The sequence below is a fragment of the Macaca nemestrina genome, chromosome 18, assembly GCF_043159975.1.
Source record: "Macaca nemestrina isolate mMacNem1 chromosome 18, mMacNem.hap1, whole genome shotgun sequence".
NCBI lineage: Eukaryota > Metazoa > Chordata > Mammalia > Primates > Cercopithecidae > Macaca > Macaca nemestrina.
In genome coordinates, this window is record NC_092142.1 from 83,484,103 (window position 1) to 83,505,595 (window position 21,493).

General features: G+C 48.3%; 1 protein-coding gene across 1 annotated transcript in view; it reads right to left on the reverse strand.

Annotated features, from left to right (window-relative positions):
* Nucleotides 1–205: 205 nt before the first annotated feature.
* LOC105496778 (coactosin like F-actin binding protein 1) overlaps nt 206–21,493 on the reverse strand; it is a 52,359-nt gene continuing 31,071 nt past the window's right edge. The window contains exon 4 of the mRNA XM_011767375.3: nt 206–1,564. Within this exon, the coding sequence (XP_011765677.1) occupies nt 1,454–1,564 (111 nt within the window). The 3' untranslated portion in view covers nt 206–1,453. The remainder of the gene's footprint in view (nt 1,565–21,493) is intronic.

A 21,493-nucleotide genomic window follows, 5' to 3' on the forward strand; every position in this document is an offset into this window, starting at 1 on the left:
GTCCCTCTGAGCCTCAGTTTTGAGGAAATGGGGACAAAAGCAGCCCCTGTTTCTTATGGGTGCTAAGAATGAAATAAGCTAGTGAGCACGAACGTGCCTGGCCCCAGCAGCTCCGCAAACACCCATTAAATCTGAAGGTGATGATGACTGCCTTTGTTTTTACAACAAAGGAAAGAACTTTGTAGGACAAATCAGAAACCAAACTGTTTTTTGAAAAACAAAAAAACATTTATTTCTGTAAACTGTCTGAGCGCAGAGATGTTCTTTACAATCCCAATACAGTACAGATTTCTTCCCCAAAATGAAATGAGCAAGGAAAAACAGAAAAAGAGCTATATCAAATGTGCTCATGAAGAACCAAGCCAATCTCATCTTTCTTCAAAAACCAAACAAAACTATCCTTTTGAATGCGTGGTGCAGGCCTAGGATTGAAGCCACAGGCTTCTGGGGTGCTGTGAGCCCCTGGCTTTGCTCAGCTCACAGCTAGCACGGCGGGCGGAGCAACCCTTTCGCCGAGTCATCCTCGCAGCTTGCACAGAAGCTTCCTGAACCTAAGGAATCCGTTCCCAGCTCTCCTTAAATTCCCAGTCCCCACCCTGGGCCTCTCTCCCTAACGTTCTTGTCGCTTTGGGAGCCTCTGAAGTGAACCCTGAAATACTCCCTCTGTCAGCTCTGGGCTCAGACCTTTGCCCTTCTCTGTGTCACAAGGAAATTTCGGTCAGGAGGTTGGGAACAGGTGGTTTCAGACCGTGCAGCAAAGCCACTGCCAGGCAAGTTTTAAGGCAAATTTTATCTCTTCTTATTCAGTCTGAGCCAGACCTAACCTTCTCACCACCGAGCAATCCTGCCTCTGCTGGACATGCAGCTTAGGCAACTCTGGATGGAGGTGGGATGAGGGAGCCCAGGGCAGATTCCAGGAGGTCTGGGCCTGACGAGGGAATGGACGTGTGTGCTTATGAAGGCTGCAGGCACCGGGTGCAGCTACTGGCCCAGCTGCCCCTCAGTGGTACACAGGAAGCAGGGCCCAAGAAAACTGAGATGGCAAAACAGGCCCGGGCTCTGGAAAGCAACGTGAGGTCGTACAGATCTCACTAGGCAGACCTCATCTCATGGAAGAGAAATGCCAGGAAAAGGGGTCACTGCAGGAGGCACCTCGGGTCTGATGGCAGGCAGGACCTTGCATCAAAATGATTTTTCTTTAGAACAAAAAAGAGGGGGAGAAAAGAAAAAGAAGATCAAAGAAAGAGGTTCCATGAGCGTCATGAGATAGGACACAGCAGGGTTCTAAGGGAAGCAGGAAGGTGGGGGCTGCGGACACAGGGTGGCGGGCGCTGCCTCTCATGGCTTCTTTTCTCCCTGGTGGGCTGGTGGGCTGGTAGCTGAGGCCGGCGGTCCTCTCCCCCGGGGAGCAGGCAGATGACTTTGGCAAGGGGCGGTGCGGGGGGGGCTGGGGTTACTCTGTCTGGGCGTCGTAATTGGCTCCCCCCGCCTTCTTCAGCTCGTTCTTGATGAAATCTTCCTCCAGCTCCTTCCGATCACTGATCACAAACTCCTTAGCGAAATTCTGTAAGAACAAAGGAAAACACAGTGTTCCTATTAAGAAAGAAGGGACAGGATGTGAGGGTGGCTCAGGCAACACACTGGGAAGCAAAGCACTGAAAACCCTGGCGAGGGATGGAAATGGAAATTCAGCAGCAGAAAAAACCTGACTGGGGAGGAGGGAGTGAGGCAGATCTGATGCTGCGTCTTCCCATGTCCGTGGGGACAGCCCGAGGAAGCCGGGGCTGGAATTTTGGCTGTGTTACCTTGGCCAAGTCCCTTCAATTCTCTGTGCCTCAACTTCCTCATCTGTAAAAAACATCTTGTCAGGAGAAGAATAGGTCATGAGGCTGGAAAGGCAGATGGGTGTTCTGGTAAATGTTTAACACCAGGCGCTCCAAAAAATAATAACAATAATAATAAAAGGACAAAAGCTCAGATTGGTGTCTTTTGCCCATTTCCATGGTGTAAATAGTCCCACAGTGGCTGATGTCAAGCTATCAAAGTGACGTCACCATACATGGAGGTGGAAGGAGACAGGCGTAACTGGCTCTTGCCAGCTGGGACAAGCAAGCTTCAGCCACCGATGTTCCTAATGATGCAGGAGCCTCCAGTCCTGGGTCTGCCATGGGCTCTCCACCCGCACTGAGTTACACAAGGGTAGAGGCTCTGCCTTCATTCAACAAATACCATCCAGGCTGTGGGGCTACAGGGCTGAGCAAAATGGATACAGTCACTCTCTCCTCTTGGAGTACACAGGTTTCACCCACAGAACCTGCAGGCACCCATGGTGCACTCAGTAAACACTTGTGGCATGAATGAGGGAAACAGGTGACCTGGCTTATCAGACAGCCCTAAGCCATGATGATACACAGTTACTGCCATATGTGGATCGTAAGACTTTAACAAACGAAATTTCAGGATGATGATGGACAGCTTGACGAAAAAAAAGCTATCAAAACCACAAATAACAAGTCTAAAGGTAAGAAAATCATCCGCATTTTAAAAAAAGCCCATAAGGAAATAACATAAACAATGACCATCATTTTTTTTTCTTCTTGAGAGAAAAGCCTATTGCCCAGGCTGGGGGGCAGTGGCGCAATCTTGGCTCACTGCAACCTCTGCCCCCAGGCTTCAAGCCATTCTCATGTCTCAGCCTCCCGAGTAGCTGGAACTACAGGCGCCTGCCACCACGCCCGACTAATTTTTGTATTTTTAGTAGAAGCAGGGTTTCGCCATGTTGGCCAGGCTGGTCTCAAACTCCTGGCCTCAAGTGATCCACCCAGCTTGGCCTCCCACGGTGCTGGGATTACAGGCGTGAGCCACCACACCCGGCCAACCACAATTATTAAGCATTTCTGTGTACCAGCACAGTGCCACGGTACTGAGAATGACACACAGTAGTAAATATGAATCATGGAAGGTGGAAGGAACCCCTATGTCCATCAACAGAGGAGTGGATTATCAAAACACGGTCCGTCACACAATGGAATATTCCTCAGCCACAGAAAGGAATGAAGCACTGCCACATGCAACTATATGGATGAACCTTGAAAACCGGACACTGAGTGAAAGAAGCTAGGCATGAAGACCATATATTGTCAGCTGCCATTGGTATAAAATGTCTAAAAAAGGCAAACCCATACAGACAGAAAGCAGACTTGTGGTTACAAGGAGCTGGAGATAGGAACAGGAAATGATAGAGACATTCTAAAATTGGGATTGTGGTGATGGGTGCACAACTCTGCAAATTCACAAAAAAGTACTGAAAAAGTACACTTAGGATGACTTGCTTTTGTGGTACACACATTATACCTCAATCAAGTTCTTTTTAAAAAGGCCCGTAAGGTGATCAGCATTATTTCCATTTTAAAGGTGAGAAAAACAAAGGCTGGAGATTACAATGCTTGTCCAAAGTCAGACAGCCAGAAGGTCCAGTTGACGCCAAAGCTGGCATCTTGAAAGAGCCACCATCTCCTTTGGGATGATGAAAAAGTTTTGGAATCAGACAGAGGTAAGGCTTGTACAACACTGTGAATGTTCTGAAAGTCACTGAATTGTATACTTTAAAATGGTTTGGGCCAGGTGTGGTGGCTCACGCCCATCATCCCAGCACTTTGGAGGCCCAGGCAGGCAGATCACCTGAGGTCAGGAGTTTGAGACCAGCCTGGCCAACATGGCGAAACCCCATCTCTACTAAAAATACAAAAATTAGCCGGGCATGGTGGTACATGCCTGTAATCCTAGCTACTCGGGAGGCTGAGGCAGGAAAATTGCTTGAACCTGGGAGGCGGAGGTTGCAGTGAGCCAAGATCACACCACTGCACTCCAGCCTGGGCGACAGGGCGAGATTCATCTCAAAATAAATAAATAAACATACAAATAAAAAGGTTCATTTTATGTTATTTGTTAATTGTCCACCAAAATTAATAAATAAAAAGCAAAAAAGTCACCATACCACCAAGAATGATGAGCCCAGGAACATCCTCAAGGTCAAGCTTTACAATAAAAAGACAAAACATTTGGTGTGCAAAGCCACTGAGAACACTAACAAGATGGAGAAGAGGAGGTTAATTTTTATCAAGCAGCTCATGTGTGCCAGGAACAGCCTCACTCATGTTCTCTTTCAGTCCTCAGTATATTAGCTTTATTTTATTTCACTTTTTGAAGATAAGACTCATAGGCTGGGCTTGGAGAGACTTGCCCAGAATGACAAAAACACCCTTTAGATCCTTTCTGTTCCCACCCCACTATAGTATGTTACTACGTGTATGTGATCAGTGCAATGAAAGAACACAAGTTGGATGTAAGAGCCAGAAAGGAGAATCAAGAATTAATGTATTTCTCAACCCTGAGCCCCACAGCATGAGGGCGGGGCGGAGAGTGTTCAGAAGGAGGAAGCCAACAGCTTAAGATGCTTATAGAAGAAAGTCCAAAGTTCCTCTGCTTTGTGATAGCTATATGTGGCAATCTACAGAAATAAGAACACTTGAAGTTTGAGTCGGTTAGCTATTAGAAGATTTAGATTAAGAAAAATAAGTTTGAGGGCCAGGGATGGTGGCTTACGCTTGTAATCCCAGCACTTTGAGAGGCTGAGGTGGGCAGATCACGAGGTCAAGAGATCGAGACCAGCCTGGCCAACATGATGAAACCCTGTCTCTGCTAAAAATACAAAAATTAGCTGGGTGTGGTGGTGTGTGCCTGTGATCCCGGCTACTCGGGAGGCTGAGGCAGGAGAATGGCTTGAACCTGGGAGGCAGAGATGGCAGTGAGCCGAGATGGCGCCACTGCATTCCAGCCTGGCAACAGAGCAAGACTCCATCTCAAAAAAAGAAAAATAAGTTTGATAAGGTCTAAGAAATCTAAAATGAAAGATACATGGTGCTAGGCACAGGCCAACCTAAAACCACAAGTACTTAGATAATCAAATTATAATGAAACAAAAAGCAGCAAAACAGACAGCAGATCTAGTAAAACATAACAATAAATGTAAATGAACAAAATTACCTTTAAAAATGCTATGTTTCAAACTACAAAAAAAAACCCTCAAACCTTGTACTACGTACCAGAGACATGTTTAAAATCAAAAGATTAGCAGAAAAATGATTCCAAGTTATAGAAACAAAATATATACAAAAGCAACCATATGATCTCTGAAAACGTTTAAAGCCAACTGAATCTCACAAGATAAACAGGGTCATCCTGCAACTTGCTAACCCTCCTGGCTCAGCCAATGTTCTTTCCTCTCTGCTCGGTACAAAAGAGAATGGAAGGTTATTTTCCCTGTAGAAGGGCTGTTTTTATTATCAGTACTTAGAGAGGCCTTAAAAACCAAGTTGTCCAGCAATCCGATTACTGCCAAAAAGCAAAGAAGGGTTAGAAAGCAAGTGTCTTAACACACTGAACTGACTCACACCTAAAAGTCCTGTATTCATATTTCATTTCCAATTTATCCTCAGGGGAACACAGAGAGTTAGATTGTGCAAAATTGAGTCCTCCCTCATTCCTTACTGCTTTTCTTTTCTTTTCTTTTTTTTATGCCTCTTTCAATGACCAAGAAAGACAAAACTTTAAACACTTCTGAAGCTACAGTGACCGTGGCCATGCTGTAGGCCCCTTTAGAACAGACCCCAGATTGTCTGTTCGGAAGAATCCTGACATACTGCCTCCAGGGGTGGGCTGAAGACCTTGTATTCAGACATGAGCCTATTGGCTCCCTTCACCTTCAGTCTGGCTGACAGCTGGCGCATTTGGCACTGCTCCTCTCCTCACACAAGAGCCCCCGCCGCATGGCTGCCAAGGTGTACAGCCTGGGACTCACTGCAGCCCACGCTGGTGCGAAGCTGAGCAGAGAGAAGGGATGGATGGAGGACACTGGAGGGCTGGGCTTCCTCTGGGCCTTACCATTGCCATGGCCTCATAGACAGCAGGGCTGGTGGTCCTTAGAGGTCATCTCTTGCCCCTCAATTCAGAAGGGGAAACTAAGGCTCGGTGAGTGACACCATGAGGCTGGTTAAGTGGTGGTCATCCCCCAGCCCACTGCTCTCCACCCTTGCACCTGGGTCCGCTCGCCTCTCCCCTGTGCCCATCGGCTTCCCAACCCTCTTCGTGTCTCCTCCTCGTGCTGCTCCTGTGTCGTGTCCACCCCTTCCTCATTCTTTGAGCCTGGTAGTGACTCCTAGCACCTTCCAAATAAAGTGTCTGCATCTCAATCCAATTATCCCCCTGGGACTGGCTCCCTGCTGTCACCTCACTGGCAGACTGGTCATGCACAGGCCCGCTGCCTAGACATCCCGTGGACACATGGGTGAGACAGGCCTGTGACCAACAGTGGTCAGTTCCCTTGGAGCCAGAGCTGGACCCCAGCCTGCTCCAGAGTGGACACCAAGCCGCTCCCACCTTCTACAGGGCCAGCACCAACTCTGCAGGGGCCCAGGTGGTCAGGCTGCATGGAGGGGGTACTAGCAGGCCTCCATCCTACACGGGGTGCCCCAAGCCCCCAGAGGCTTACAGAGGTGAGCCAGCACCTCCCATTCAGTGCGTGGACTCCACAGAATGTCCCCAAAATGTCTGACCTGAGCCTCAGCCCACAAACCAATTCAAAACAACCTCAGCACCCCTCCACCTCCACGCCTTCCAGCAGCTCCCACAAGATAAGGGAGTCGCAGGCACCACTGGGGAGTAGGTTTCATTGGAAGTCTTCAAAATGAGGCAGAAGCCGAGCGAAAATGGCACTGGGCAGATGGAGTCTGACTTGGGAGCAATGCCTGAGACTGGAGGGAGCCTGCGTGGAGCAGCTGAAGTCTGCCTCGCACCTGAGGCTGGAAACCACAGGGAACATATGTATGCAGAGTGTGGCCACCCCTATGCCACACACACCTCCTCACAACACAGCACTCGCCAGCACCCACATGCCACCAACACCCACGGGGCCAGGGGCAGGTGGCAAGATTCAGGAGGTAAGTCCTTCATCAGCAGGAGACTTCCAGGGCATAGAGCAATGCGGATACAAACAGAATTTTAAATTTTCTTTTTTTGAAACTCAGTCTCACTCTGTCACCCAGGCTGGCGTGCAGTGGTGCGATCTCAGCTCACTGCAGCCTCAACCTCCTAGGTTCAAGCGATCCTCCCACCTCCGCCTTCCTAGTAGCTAGAACTACAGGCACAAGCCACCATGTCCAGCTGATTTTTGTATTTTTCTGTAGAGATGTGGGTTTTGTCATGTTGCCCAGGCTGGTCTCCAACTCCTGGGCTCAGGCGATCCACCCGTCTTGGCCTCCCAAAGGCCAGAATTTTGAATTTTCTTTCTTCCCTTTTTTTTTGTTGTTGTTTTGAGACAGGTCTCACTCTGTCACCCATGCTGCCAGGCTGGAGTGCATTAGTGCAATCTCAGCTCACTGCAACCTCCATCTCCCGTGCTCAAGCAATCCTACCGCCTCAGCCCCGGAAGCAGCTGGGACTACAGGTACACACCACCATGCCCGGTTATTTTTTCTTTCTTTGTAGATAACAGGGTTTTACCATGTTACCCAGGCTGGTTTCAAACTCCCGAGCTCTAGTGATCCACTTGCCTTGGCCTCCCAAAGTGCTAGAATTACAGGCGAGAGCCACTGTGCCTGGCCTGGAATTTTCAATTTTCTACTAGCCACAGTGAAAAATGTAAAAAAGAAACCAGTGCCATTAATTGTAATAGTATTTTATCTAATCCAATATATGCAAAATATTGTCATTTCCACAATGTCATCAATGCTAAGAGTTACTGACGAGGTCCTTTACATTCATTTCTTTTGAACCCAGCCTTAGAAACGCTGTGTTCCCTCCAGGTCTACGCACACAGTGATATGGCCCGGTGCACTTGAAGTGGCCGGCAACAGTGCAGGTCTAGACAGAACATTAAAGAGTCTGAAAGAATAATGTGATCAGGCAAAGAGAATCATGAATTACAGAGCTTAGAGCCCATCTGAGGGGGGTGGACATCTGCGCCATGTCCAGATCTGGGTGGTGGCTTCAAAGGTAGGCACCACAAACATTCAAAATACACAAAAACTTGGGCCAGATGCAGTGGCGCACGCCTGGAATCCCAGCACCTTGGGAGGCCGAGGTAAGTGGATCACCTGAGGTCAGGAGTTCAAGACCAGCCTGGCCAACATGGTGAAACCCCATCTCCACTGAAAATACAAAAAATTAGCTGGGCATGAGAGGCAGGAGAATCGCTTGAACCAGGGTGGTGGAAGTTGCAGTGAGCTGAGATCACGCCATTGCACTCCAGCCTGGGTGACAAGGGCGAAACTCTGTCTCAAAAAAAAAAGACACACACAGACACACACACACACACAAATTCATCAAGTAGTATTCCTAAGATCTGTGCGTTTTACTCTGTGTAATTTGTTTCAGTTAAACAAAATAGTGAAGGGAGGTGGTGGGGCGTGGTGGCTCATGCTGGTAATCCCAAGCACTCTGGGAAGGCGAGGAGGGAGGATTGCTTGAGCCCCGGAGTTCAAAACCAGCCTGGGGAACATAGTGGGACCCTGTCTCTACAAATAATAATAATAATATTAATAATAATATATAGCCAAGAGTGGTGGTGTGCACCTGTGGTCCCAGCTACTTGGGAGGCTGAGGCAGGAAGATCACTTGAGCCTGGGAGGTCGAGGCTACCGTGAGCCATGATCGCAGCACTGCACCTCACCCTTCAGACCTGCCATTGCCTCTTCATTACGTAGAGGACCAGCAGCAACCCAGAGAGGGGACACAATTCATCCCAGGGGACACAGCAACTTCCCGGCAGGGCCCTGGGATACGTTCCTGGTGCCGGCCCCACTTTCTCCCCACATCCCGCCTCCAGAGGCTGCTCTAGACTGCCAAGCCCTCGAGGTGGCTGCCACAACCTGCCAGAGACTGCACGGCAACATGTGTCAGTCTGGGGGCACTGGCACCTGTGGCTGAAGAAAGCTCTTTGTTTTGTCGAGGAGCTCGGTGCTGCTCTCTCATCGCTGCCAGACAGGGAACTTCTCTTTTCTTGCCAAAGCAGGATTTTTTCCCAAAGGCCTCATCCACCTAAGTCTGACTCCAAATGGCTGAAGCTGCTTGAATGGTTTGGAATTATGCAACCAGCAAGTGGAAGACAAGTTTTTTTTGTTTTTGTTTTTTGAGACGGACTCTCACTCTGTCGCCCAGGCTGGAGTGCAATGGTGCCATCTCGGTTCACTGCAACCTCTACCTCCCCGGTTCAAGTGATTCTCCTGCCTCCACCTCCTGAGTAGCTGGGATTACAGGCAACCACCACCACGCCTGGCTAATTTTTGTATTTTTGGTAAAGACGGGGTTTCACCATGTTGGCCAGGCTGGTCATGAATGAAGACAAGTTTTGTCCCTGTGACCTTTCTCAAGTGCTTATACATTCATGCCTCAAAGATGCAAAACAAACATGCAGCAAAACTTGTCTCCACCTTTCTGAGGAGGGTAATACAGCAGAGGGCACGGGTTAGGTACGGGGACTCCGTACAGAGTCTAGCCGTCTATTTGCAAGGCTGGATTTTAAAGTGCATGTTCTCCTATCTTGGTTTTAAATCATCCTTTTCTTATTTATTTATTTAGAGACGAAGTTTTTGCTCTTGTCACCTAGGCTGAAGTGCAGTGGCACAATCTCAGCTCACTGCAACCTCTACCTCCTGGGTTCAAGCGATTCTCCTGCCTCAGCCTCCCGAGTAGCTGGAATTACAGGCACACCCCACCACACCCTGCTAATTTTTTGTATTTTTAATAGAGACGGGGGTTTCACCATGTTGGCCAGGCTGGCCTCGAACTCCTGACCTCAGGTGATCCACTCACCTCAGCCTCCCAAAGTGCTGGGATTACAGGCGTGAGCCACCATGCCCAGCCCATCCTTTTCATTTTTATTTTTATTTATTTTTATTTTTTGAGGCAATGTCTCGCTCTGTCGCCCAGACTGGAGTGCAGTGGTGCAATCTCAGCGCACCACAACCTCTACTTCTGGGTTCAAGCAATTCTTCTGCCTCAGCCTCTGAAGTAGCTGGGATTACAGGCATGAGCTACCACGGCCAGCTCATTTTTGTATTTTTAGTAGAGAGAGGGTTTCACCATGTTGGCCAGACTGGTCTCGAACTCCTGGCCTCAAGTGATTCACCCACCTCGGCCTCCCAAAGTGCTGGGATCACAGGCGTGGGATCACACCCCACCCCTTTTCATTTTTAAATGGCTCCCAACTGCCCGGGCTTAAACCCCAGCATGCTGGGAGTAGGTTCGGGCCAAATACAAACAGGCACCGTTGTCCACAGGCATCTCCAGTGGCCTGAGCCTCACTGGGGACTCAACCTCCCTAAGCCTGAGTCTCCTCATCTGCAAATGGGGACAACAGCAGCTTCACATCCTAGGGTTGCTGTGAGGGTCATATGAGCATAAAAGGGGCTTGCACACTTGATGAGAATGCCTGGTACAAAGTGGAGTGCTCTACAGTCAGAGAGAATGTTCTACAGGACTATGGGCTCACCTTCATTCTCAGGATCGTTAGGGGAATTTGAGATATAATGAAGTTCCCTCAGTCACTCAGAGTGAAGACACAGGCAGTAGCTGATTCCTCTTCTCATTCCTAACGTTTACTTTGTAACGAAGGGAAGTCCCAGGAATTCCTTGGAATAACCAAGTCAGTGAAACTGGCAGAGAGAAGGTGACAAATCGGCTGCAAACTCCAAAGCCAAGCCCAGGGTTAGCTTCGGGGGAACCGGGAGGCCTGTCAGGGTACAAGTGTAGGGTCTGCTACTCAAGAGTGTTTGGGCCATGAGGATATTCCAAACCAATGCAGAGAATGTGGGTGCAGGGGAAGCTCCGGGGAGAAAACATGAGTGGGGGTTCTTGGGCAGTTCCATTTGTGAAGTCAGGAATGCGTATTTCTATGAAGTGGGGCCCAGGAGAGGAGCTGATCTTCACTGTATTGAAAGACAATGAAAGCAACACAATTTGTTCTTCCCACGAACACATGTTAGTAAACACTTGAAGCCAAATTCTCGTACTTACTGGTCTCTCTGACAGACTGAGAATAGAAAAATAGAAGCAGCGGGCTCTAAAATGCCCAGAAGGCAGTATTCAATGGCTCTGGGCCCTGGTTTCCACCTCTGTGAAAGAAGGCGGCTAGACAACCGGTCCCCCAACCTTTCCCCACCGGTCATCCAGGGATCCTATGCATAAACCTCCAGAGCACATGGACATGGGACGAAGTTCCACCAGGGACACCAGATCCTAAGGCAATGGGGGAACCTGGCATGCAAAAGTCAGCTTTGGGATCAGAGCACGGCTCTCACAACGAAGGCTGCAGGCTGGCTTCAGGTCCATCCCAAACCCTCGCAACAAGGTGTGGGGGCTAGAATCTCCCCTCCCACAGGCACGAGATGGCGCTGGGGATAGACAAGACACGTGCTGGCCACATGAATGTGTCCTTTCCACAAGTGGGTGATGATGACTTATAAACCAAAGACCGTGGACTGCTGAAGAAAAGCAGCCACAGTCCCCAGCACCCTGCATCTTGCTAGGCGACAAGGCAATCTCCAAGGAACGGTAGCCAATTGAAAACGCACAGCCATGAAGCCCACTGGGCACTCACTGGGTGCCCGCTGCCAACCCCACCGAGGCCCCTACACCTCCCTCCCACAACTAGTCAAAGTGCTTAAAAGACTGAGGTTTTAAAATCTACCAGCAAGGCATCATTCACTCAAAAGGAATGGGTTCTTTTTTGTTTGTTTGTTTGTTTGTTTGTTTTTTGAGACAGAGTCTTGCTCTGTTGCCCAGTCTGGAGTACAGTGGTACCATCTTGGCTCACTGCAACTAGGTTCAAGCGATTGTCCTGCCACAGCCTCCCAAGTAGCTGGGACTACAGGTGTGCACCACCACGCCTGGTTAATTTTTGTATTTTTAGTAGAGACAGGGTTTCACCATGTTGACCAGGCTGGTCTTGAACTCCTGACCTTAAGGGATCTGCCTGCCTAGGTCTCCCAAAGTGCTGAGATTACAGGTGTGAGCCACCGCACCTGGCCGGAACAGGTTCTTATAATAGGCATGAGTCATCATAGATAAAGGGAAAAACTAACAGATCAAAATGGCACTGGCTAGGGTTTGACAGATTCAGGAACAAAGGCACCCAGGTCAAACCCTCACAGTTCAGGAGTGACGCGACCCTGCTGTACTGTGAGAGAACAAAAGCCAAGACAGAGGCACACGGCTGTATTTCAGGTGGACACAGGGTAACCATCTAATGAAGATGGAAGGCATGTGTCCCAGAAGCACGCTGTGGCATCCTAGAAGCACGCTGTGGCGTCCTAGAAGCACGCTGTGAGTGTTTTTGCCAAAACCAAATAGGGGCAGCTGTTATTATGCCTGGATCCGTGACCCCGACAGAGCCCCCGACCTCTTCAGCATTTGGGCAACTGCCTGGGGTCTAAGGCTCAGCTTTCCTGACCACAGAGATTTACAGAAGCCCCATATGCACCTTGCCTAATTTCTAACTACAGCTTCATCTAGACCAGGCATGGAAAGCATGCGGGAAACATTCTCCTCTCTCCAGTGTCCACAGCAGACATCACAAATTAATCATGGCACTTTCCCCACCGAGTCCAGGCTTAACCTCAGAATCCCCCTTAACCCAGAGCTCCAAATAGCCCAGGCTTATTGATCAGTTGACAAGCTAGAGATTAAATCCAGGTTCAGATCTTCAACTTCTGCCCCATCGAAATTGTGCCCAGCATTTCTTATTCCTCAGCCACATCCATGTTTGGGGATTTTTCCCAAAGAAGTAACATAATTTTTTTTTAAATGACAACATACATACTCAAAGATGTTCATTGCCGGTAAATACCAGGCTGTTTCCATTTTTTCAGCAAAAGTTGGAAAAGTAAGTAAATAGTATCTATGTAACACTTCATATACACCAGGCACCTATACATGGTATCTTACTGAATTTTCACAATTCCATGAGTGAGATATTATCGTACACATTTTTCAGATGAGAAAATTGAAGACAAGGGAAGTGAAGTAGCCAGCAGATCACAGGATTCACTCCACGCCAGGGAACTCACCAGGTGGAGGAACACACACAGGCATGCATGCACACACAGATATGCACATACACACACACACGCAGGCATGCACACACACAAACACAGATATGCACACACACCCCCACACACACACGCAGGCATGCACACACACAAACACAGATATACACACACCCCTCCACACAGGCAGGCATGCACACAAACACAGATATGCACACACACACCCCCATACACACACGCAGGCACGCACACACACACAAACACAGATATGCACACACCAACACACACACACACAGGCATGCACACACACACACAGATATGCACACCCCACACACACACATATGCAGGCATGCACACACACACAGGCATGCACCCACACAAGTGCACACACACACACAGGCATGTACCCACACAGGTGCACACACACACAGGCATGCACACACCCACACACATACATGCACATGCACATACAGGCATGCACACACAGACAGACACGCAGGAATGTGTCCACACAAACGTATACACACACAGGTGCATAGAAACACAGGTATGTACACACATATGCACATTCAGGCATGCATACACACATATACACATGCATGCACACACATAGACACATGTGTGCATACACACAGATGCATGCAGTGCACACACAGGTATGGACACACATGCACATCCAAGTATGCATACACGCATGTACACATACGTGCACACACATCCACACTCATACACAGGAGTGCACACACATACACATATATACACACAGGCACACACACATCCACTCCCACACCCAGGCATGCAGCACACACACACCATACACAGGTGTACACACACACAAAATGGGTGTCACAGACTTACATATGTTGTACTACATCCACTTACAAAATAATATTTGGCCATTACAATAATAAAAACAGGCTGGGCACGGTGGTTTTTGCCTGTAATCCCAGCACTTTGGGAGGCGCAGGTAGGCAGATCACCTGAGGTCAGGGGTTCACGACCAGTCTGGCCAACATGGCATCTCTACTAAAAATACAAAATTAGCTGGGTGCATTGGCATACACCTGTAATCCCACTACTTGGGAGGCTGAGGCAGGAGAATCACTTGAACCAGGAGGCAGAGGTTGCCATGAGCCGAGATTGTGCCACTGCACTCCAGCCTGGGTGACAAGAGCAAAATGCCATCTCAAAAGAAAAATTATAAAAACAAAAAGCATTTATGAAATGTCAAGAGAAAGGACACAGGCTGTATCTCTGCTCCGCTAAAGGCTGTGGCAAGGGCTCCATGGGAAGGGGCAGACCCCTCTGTGTGAGGTCGGGGGTAGTGGCTGATCACTTAGCTCCTGCATTTTGTTGGAACCCTTTGGGCAAACCACAGCGACTTAGAATAAAACCACCATGGGGCGAAGACTAAACATGTGTGCCTGTTTCATAAGGGAATCTCAAGAAGCAAGATGTCCAGGAACAAAGAATGGCAAGAGGTGGACAAAAGCGTGCAGGGAAGGGGAAGAAAAGACGGGGAGGAAAGACACTTGTACACAGGGGAAAGATTGAGAGTGCAATGAGCCTTTGGCCTTTCAGGAAGGCTGGGAAACATGCCCTTCACACACAAAGACCTCTCCAGATTCATTTCTTCAGGTTAAGACCTGTACATGTTCGAATGCTGCATCCTCACGGCACAGTGACTGGATACCGTGCTAGCAACTGTGTCGGGAATCACCGCACCAGAGCGTCCGGAGGCCAGCTGCTGGCAGGTGCCTGGGGCAGGTACCAGGCTAGGGCAGGCTGGCACTGGTCTGGAGTTTGGTGGAGGGCAGCCAGGTCACAGCCTGCTGGGCAGAATTCTTTGCTTATTAAGGTGGCTTCATATACATCCCAGGCCCAAACCTAGGGTGCAGGGATCTCCTTCTTTCTCCTAAGAGATTTTTTTTTCTCTAAGACTTTTTTTTTGAGACAGGGTCTTGCTCTGTCATCCACACTGGAGTGCCACTGCATCCTCACAGTGGTGTGATCATAGCTCACTGCATCCTTGACCTCCTGGGCTCAGCCTCCCGAGTAGCTTGGACTATAGGTACATGCCACCACGCTTGGCTAATATTTTTATATTTTTTTGTAGAGGCAGGGTCTCGTTATATTGCCCAGGCTGGTCTGGAACTCCTGGGCTCAAGCAATCTTCCCATTTCAGCTCCCCTAAGGGCTTTTAACCTCTTAAGTAAAAGATCCACAAAGCAGACCCATCGCTCTTCAGTTTCAGATCTTCCCAGGGCTCCTCACTGCTCTCCCGTTATAAAAGTCCCACATTGAAAGTGGCCTCCGGTCCCCCACCATCTGACTTCTGCCTGAACACTCACCTTGGCTCAAGAACTAGTCCTCTCTAAGCCTCAGTTTCCTCATCTCTACATTGGGGTCAGTACAGCCCCCGGCTCATGGATGAATAAGCCTGGCCCTCCCTATGCAGTACCTGATCCCACCATTCTCAGGCTGCATGGGAGCTTCTGAGTTTTCAATTGTGCAATTTGTGTTTTAAACATATATGACATGAGGCCGGGCGCAGTGGCTCATGCCTATAATGCCAGCACTTTGAGAGGCTGAGGCGGGCAGATCATCTGAGGTCAGTTTGAGACCAGCCTGGCCAATGTGGTGAAACCCCATCTCTACTAAAAATACAAAAATTAGGCTAGGCGTGGTGGCAGGTGCCAGTAATCCCAGCTACTTGAGAGGCTGTGGCAGGAGAATTGCTTGAACTCGGGAGGCGGAGGCTGCAGTGAGCCAAGATGTCGCCAATGCACTCCAGCCTGGGCAACAGAGTGAGATTCCATCTAAAAATAAATATATATATATATAAAATATATGTAATATATATTACATATATTATATATATTTATATATGTATATATAAATATTTATATATTATATATGTTTATATAAATATATATAATATACATGTTTATATAAATATATTTTTATATATTTATATATACATGTATTTATTTATTTTTATATATATATGTATGACATGAGCAACAAGAAGCTCCCCCAGCCTGAGCCCAGGCCCAGGTGAAATGCGTCAGGCCAAAAAGGCCCTTCTGGTTATGCAAATACAGAGTCCAAGCGTAAACACTCCACATAGAAATAAACAGCGGAAACCCTTTGAAGGCAACAGGCAGTCTATGGATGGTCCACAGAGTGCCAAGTGGTAATTCATGCTTTGCAGATGGGAGCAGCAGCCTCATAAATCTCATCCCATGGAGGGGTGTAGGTTCTCCCGGCTGCCCCGGTCAGCTCTCACTCCTGCTTTCTCTCATTTTTGTTGCTGTTGTTGAGATGGAGTCTCGCTCTGTCTCCCAGACTGCAGTGCTGGTGGCACAATCTCGGCTCACTCCAACCTCTTCCTTCTGGGTTCAAGCGATTCTCCTGCCTCAGCCTCCTGAGTAGCTGGGATTACAGGTGTGTGCCACTATGCCCAGCCTAATTTTTGTATTTTTAATAGAGACGAGGTTTCACCATGTTGGCCTGGCTGGTCTCGATCTCCTGACCTCAGGTGATCTGCCCTCCTTGGCCTTCCAAAGTACTGGGATTACAGGCGTGGACCACTGTGCTCAGCCTCCTGCTTTCTATTGAAACAGAAGCAGATATTTGAAAATTTCAACCTAGCCCCAAGTCCCCTGAGTGTAATTAGCTTCCACAATTTAATTTAAGGCAGAGAACAGTTACTGAGCATTTGTAAGTTTCTGTCCTGGTAATACCCAAAGAGCCTACATGAGCAGATTCATTTCTTTTTATTTTTTTGAGACAGGGTTTTGCTCTGTTGCCCAGGCTGGAGTGCAGTGGTGCAATCTCGGCTCATTGCAACCTCTGCCTCCCAGGTTCAAGCGATTCTCATGCCTCAGCCTCCCGAGTAGCTGGTAGTTGGGATTACAGGCACATGCCACCATGCCCAGCTAATTTTTGTATTTTTAGTAGAGACGGGGTTTTACTGTGTTGGCCAGGTTAGTCACGAACTCCTCACCTCAAGTGATCCACCTACCTCGGCTTCCCGAAGTGCTGGGATTACAGGCATGAGCCACTGTGCCCAGCCCATTTCTTAATTTTTAAAAATTATTTTAAAATAGAGATGCAGTCTCACTATGTTGCCCAGGCTGGTTTCAAGCTCCTGAGCTCAAGCAATCCACCTGCTCCAGCCTCAGAAAGTACTGGGATTACAGGCATAAGCCATGGCGCCCGGCCTCATTTCTTCATTTCTTAGCCTTTGTTATGTGCAAGCACACAGTAACCTTCCAGCACTAGGAGTACGATTCACAAAGCAGCCAGGACTTCTGCCTTCTAGGAGATTATCTCCTTGTTAGTTACTTAATTATAATTCCTTAATTATAATACTATCTAGACCATAGTAGATACAGATGCAGGCACAATTAATTCTGATTGAGGCTGGTAGGAGAATGGGGTAAGAAATCAGGGTTTTGATGGATGAACAGTTCACCGGGCATCAAAATGGAGAAGCCCCTTTCATACCCACTGCTTTTCTTTAATCCTTCCAACCACTCTGTGACATTTTACATTCTCCTTTTCCTAAGTGAAAACACAGAAATTCCAGTGATAAATACCTGCCCAAAGTCCCACACCTGTGAGCTGATGGAGCCAGAATATCAGCTTGAGCCTCACTCCCCTACATGCCATAACTTTCTCCATTTTACACAGCCGCGTTTTTTTAAAGCAGGCACAGAGCAACAAAGTTCACTTTCCAGTTTAAAGGTTCCACCATCAAGGAAAACTGAGAATCAGAAAATTTGAAAACTAATTGCATGGGCAACACGAGTCTACAAAAGGAGTGTCCAGCCCTGCTTATGGCCTTAGAACCTCTTCCCTGGTGCCAGATGGTTTGGGAAATGTGCAGTGTGATGAAGTGGCCGTGTCGGGGCTCTGAGCCCACAGCCTGGGTTCCAGGCATAGCTTTGCCATGTCCAAGCACCCGGACCTTGAACAAGTTACTCAGTTTCCTCGGATCCCAAGCTCCTCATCTATAAAACAGGGAAAGTGGCAGACCTGGCCTCGTGAAGGACAAATGACTTAATACACGGAAAGTCCTTCAAAGAGTGTCAGGCACATAGTAGGGCCACAATAAAACTACTGTTATTCATATTATTGCCACATTGGTACCCAAAAGAGGCCCTCAGAGGGGAGGGGTGGGTAAATCTAGTCTCAGAAATTAAGCCGATCCTGCCCCTAGGGTTTATTTTTATTAATTTATTTACTTATTTTTGAGACAGGGCTTTCCTCTATCACCCAGGCTGGAGTACAATGGCACAAACACAGCTCACTGCAGCCTCCAACTCCTGGGCTCAAGTGATCCTCCCTCCTCAGACTCCTCAGTAGCTGGGACTACAGGCATGCAACACCACGTGCCAGCTAGTTTTTTTTTTATTTTTAGTAGAGACAAGGTCCCACTATGTTGACCAGGCTGGTCTCCAACTCCTGGGCTCAAGCAATCCTCCTGCCTTTGTCTCCCAAAGTGTTGGGATTACAGGTGTGAGCCACTAAGCCTGGTTACTCCTGGGGCTGCGAAGCCATCAGAATAGACTCCAATTGGCTAGTTCACACCATCCCTGGCACGTCGTCCTTCCCACTTCCACTTCTGCTTAGAGGCAGCACCCTCTGATGTCCTCTGTTCCTGACCCCGAAAGTTGAGCTGCACGCCCTCTGGATTCCTGGCTCTGTGAATGTTCATATTATGTTAAAGAATAAATAAAAGGATCAAGTGAATGAGTCCATTCTGCAAGACAAGCAAGATGCAGCATTGACCAAGCATGGCTCTAAATCAAGAGAGCCTGGCCCTGGCACATCGCAGGTCACTACCAGCGGTCACTGCATTGTCCCCACAATCCTGCAGAGACACGAGAACAATGGGACCGAGGTTCTGTCCTGGGCACCAGCCGGGTACTTCTGTGTGGCAGACAACAGCTGTGGCCAGCCAGCCGTGTGTGCTGTGCGTTCAGCGCATTCCCCGGACTCGAGTCTGGGCGTCGCAATCGCCCCGCCCAGCTTGCCTGGCAGCCCCTGCTGCCCCGTGGCCTTGCTGGCATTTGTCTTGTTTTGTCTTGTTTTCCCTCAGCCACAGACGCCTCTCAGTTTCTCAGGCTCTGAATACAGACTAAAGAGGATCAGAGTCAAACTTCACTCCTAATTCTCCCAGGCTCTAGCCCCAGCTCTGTCACTCATTAGCTGTGGGTTTAGAGCAGGTCCTATCACCGCTGTGGGCCTCAGTTTCCCCATATGCTGATGCACCTGTGTGCTGGCCACAGGTGAAGTATGAACTTTTTGAGGTTAGCGCTGGCAAGTGTGGGTGAGGCCAGACCCTTCCTGTGTGGCTGATGGCTGTGACTTTGGCCCAAGCCATTTGTAAGACAACTGGCAATATTGGCAAACAACAAGATTCATGCCCTGGAGCTCAGCATCTGTATCTAGCATCTCCGAAGGAAATAATCTACAGTGTAGAAACATTTCCTGCCCAAACTGTGCATCACGGGGTTGTCTAAACGGAAAACTGGAAATAACAGCTATTACTTCCGGGTCCCAGAAATTAAGACATTGTTCTAAGCACTTTCCCTATATTTGCTCATTTAATCCCCACCACAACCCTACAAGGCAGGCACTACTATATTACCCTTATTTTACACATCAGGTGACTGAGTCCAGAGGGGGTAAGCCATGTGCCCAAGGCCACACAGTAAGTGATGGAGCTGAAATTTGAACCCACGCCACCTGGCTCCAAAGTCCACTGTACTACACCTTCCCCCTTGGCAAAGTAAAATAAGGTTCATTTAAAGGTAAAATGCCTTCATAAACAAATTACTCCATTAAAACAAAAGAAGAGAAAAATTTCCAGAATACCCTAAAATAGAATATGACACAGCAAGTCAACTCATCCAATTCTTCATTTTACAAATGAGGACACTGAGGCCCAGGGGGGGAGAGACTTGCCCATGGTCAGGCAGGTGGTTAGTGACATGCAGATCCCTCCTCTAAATTAGCTGGGCGTGGTGGCACACACCTGTAATCCCCAGCTTCTCGAGAGGCTGAAGCATGAGAATTGCTTAAGCATGGGAGGCAGAGGCTGCAGTGAGCTGAGATTGTGCCACTGCACTCCAGACTGGGTGACTGAGATTCTGTTTCCAAAAAAAAAAAAAACCAAAAAAAACGCCCCCCGGATTCCAGTTCCTCCACATCAATGACCATGCAATTAATTTACACCCTCCACGTTTCACACAAAGCACAGGAATGTATGTGCATTACTTTATTACAATCAAAGTCAAGAGTTTATTAATACAGTAATCTTTAAAAGCCAATCTACTTCTTCTTCACATAGAAATGATGGCAAAAAGGCAGCTGGGGAAGTGACCTGGTCCCCAAGACATGGCATCCAGAATGGGCCCATCTAGAAGGTTCCTTAGAGAACGTCTGCTCTGAACCCCTATGAAGCAGAGGGGAAGCTGATGGGCATGCCAGTCTCTGCATGGCTTTAGCGGCTGTGGAAAGATAGCATGATACCAGCAGAATGGACCCTAAATGGCTATATTTGCAACTGCAGCATAAAAATAAGGTCTTGTAGCAGCTTCAGATAATTGACATTTTTAAGTGGAGAGGTGGAAAATGCAAATGATAATGGTCAAAATATGAGCCTGCACCTGTAGTTCAGGACAGTATTCCAGCTCCCCCACTGCAGCGCACATCTGCGCTTCTTCATTCACCAGCATGCCTTTCTTTAATAACCGGGATCACGTTGGAGCTGCCCATCACGAAACCCCGCCTCCCTGCCCAATAGTGTGCATGTGACCCAAGCTGGGCCAATCAGGGTCCTCTGAAGAGACTGATTGACACTGAGGAAAGAGGCCTCTCTTCTGGGATCCTGACCCAGAGGGACCACCAGAGCATGGACCATTTCTTTGGCTGTGCAGAGGCTGCCTAACGCCAACGCAGAGAAAAACAGAACTGAGAGATGAGATGAAAATACTGCATGAGCCCTCAATCTAGCCACACCTAAAGCCAAAACCCCTGTACTTCCCACTACCAAGAGCCAAGCAATTCCTCTTTGTGCTTCAACTTACTCGAGCTTGCAAACATATAAATTATCGCCACTACTCCCGCCTAAAGGTTCCCACCAGGGAATTAATTTCCTCCAATCCCCCTCAGTCACCGGCGCATCTACCCAAACTGGAAAGAGTTCCAGAGCGGAAAGAAACTCTGCAGACTGTCTTAGTGGATATGAGGTTTCCTTTGGGGGTGATGAGAAAGTTCTGGAACTAGACAGCGGTGTGGAACTAGACAACATTGTGACTCTGTTTAATGCCGCCGAATTGTAATTTAAAATGGCTAACATGGTAAACTTCATGTTA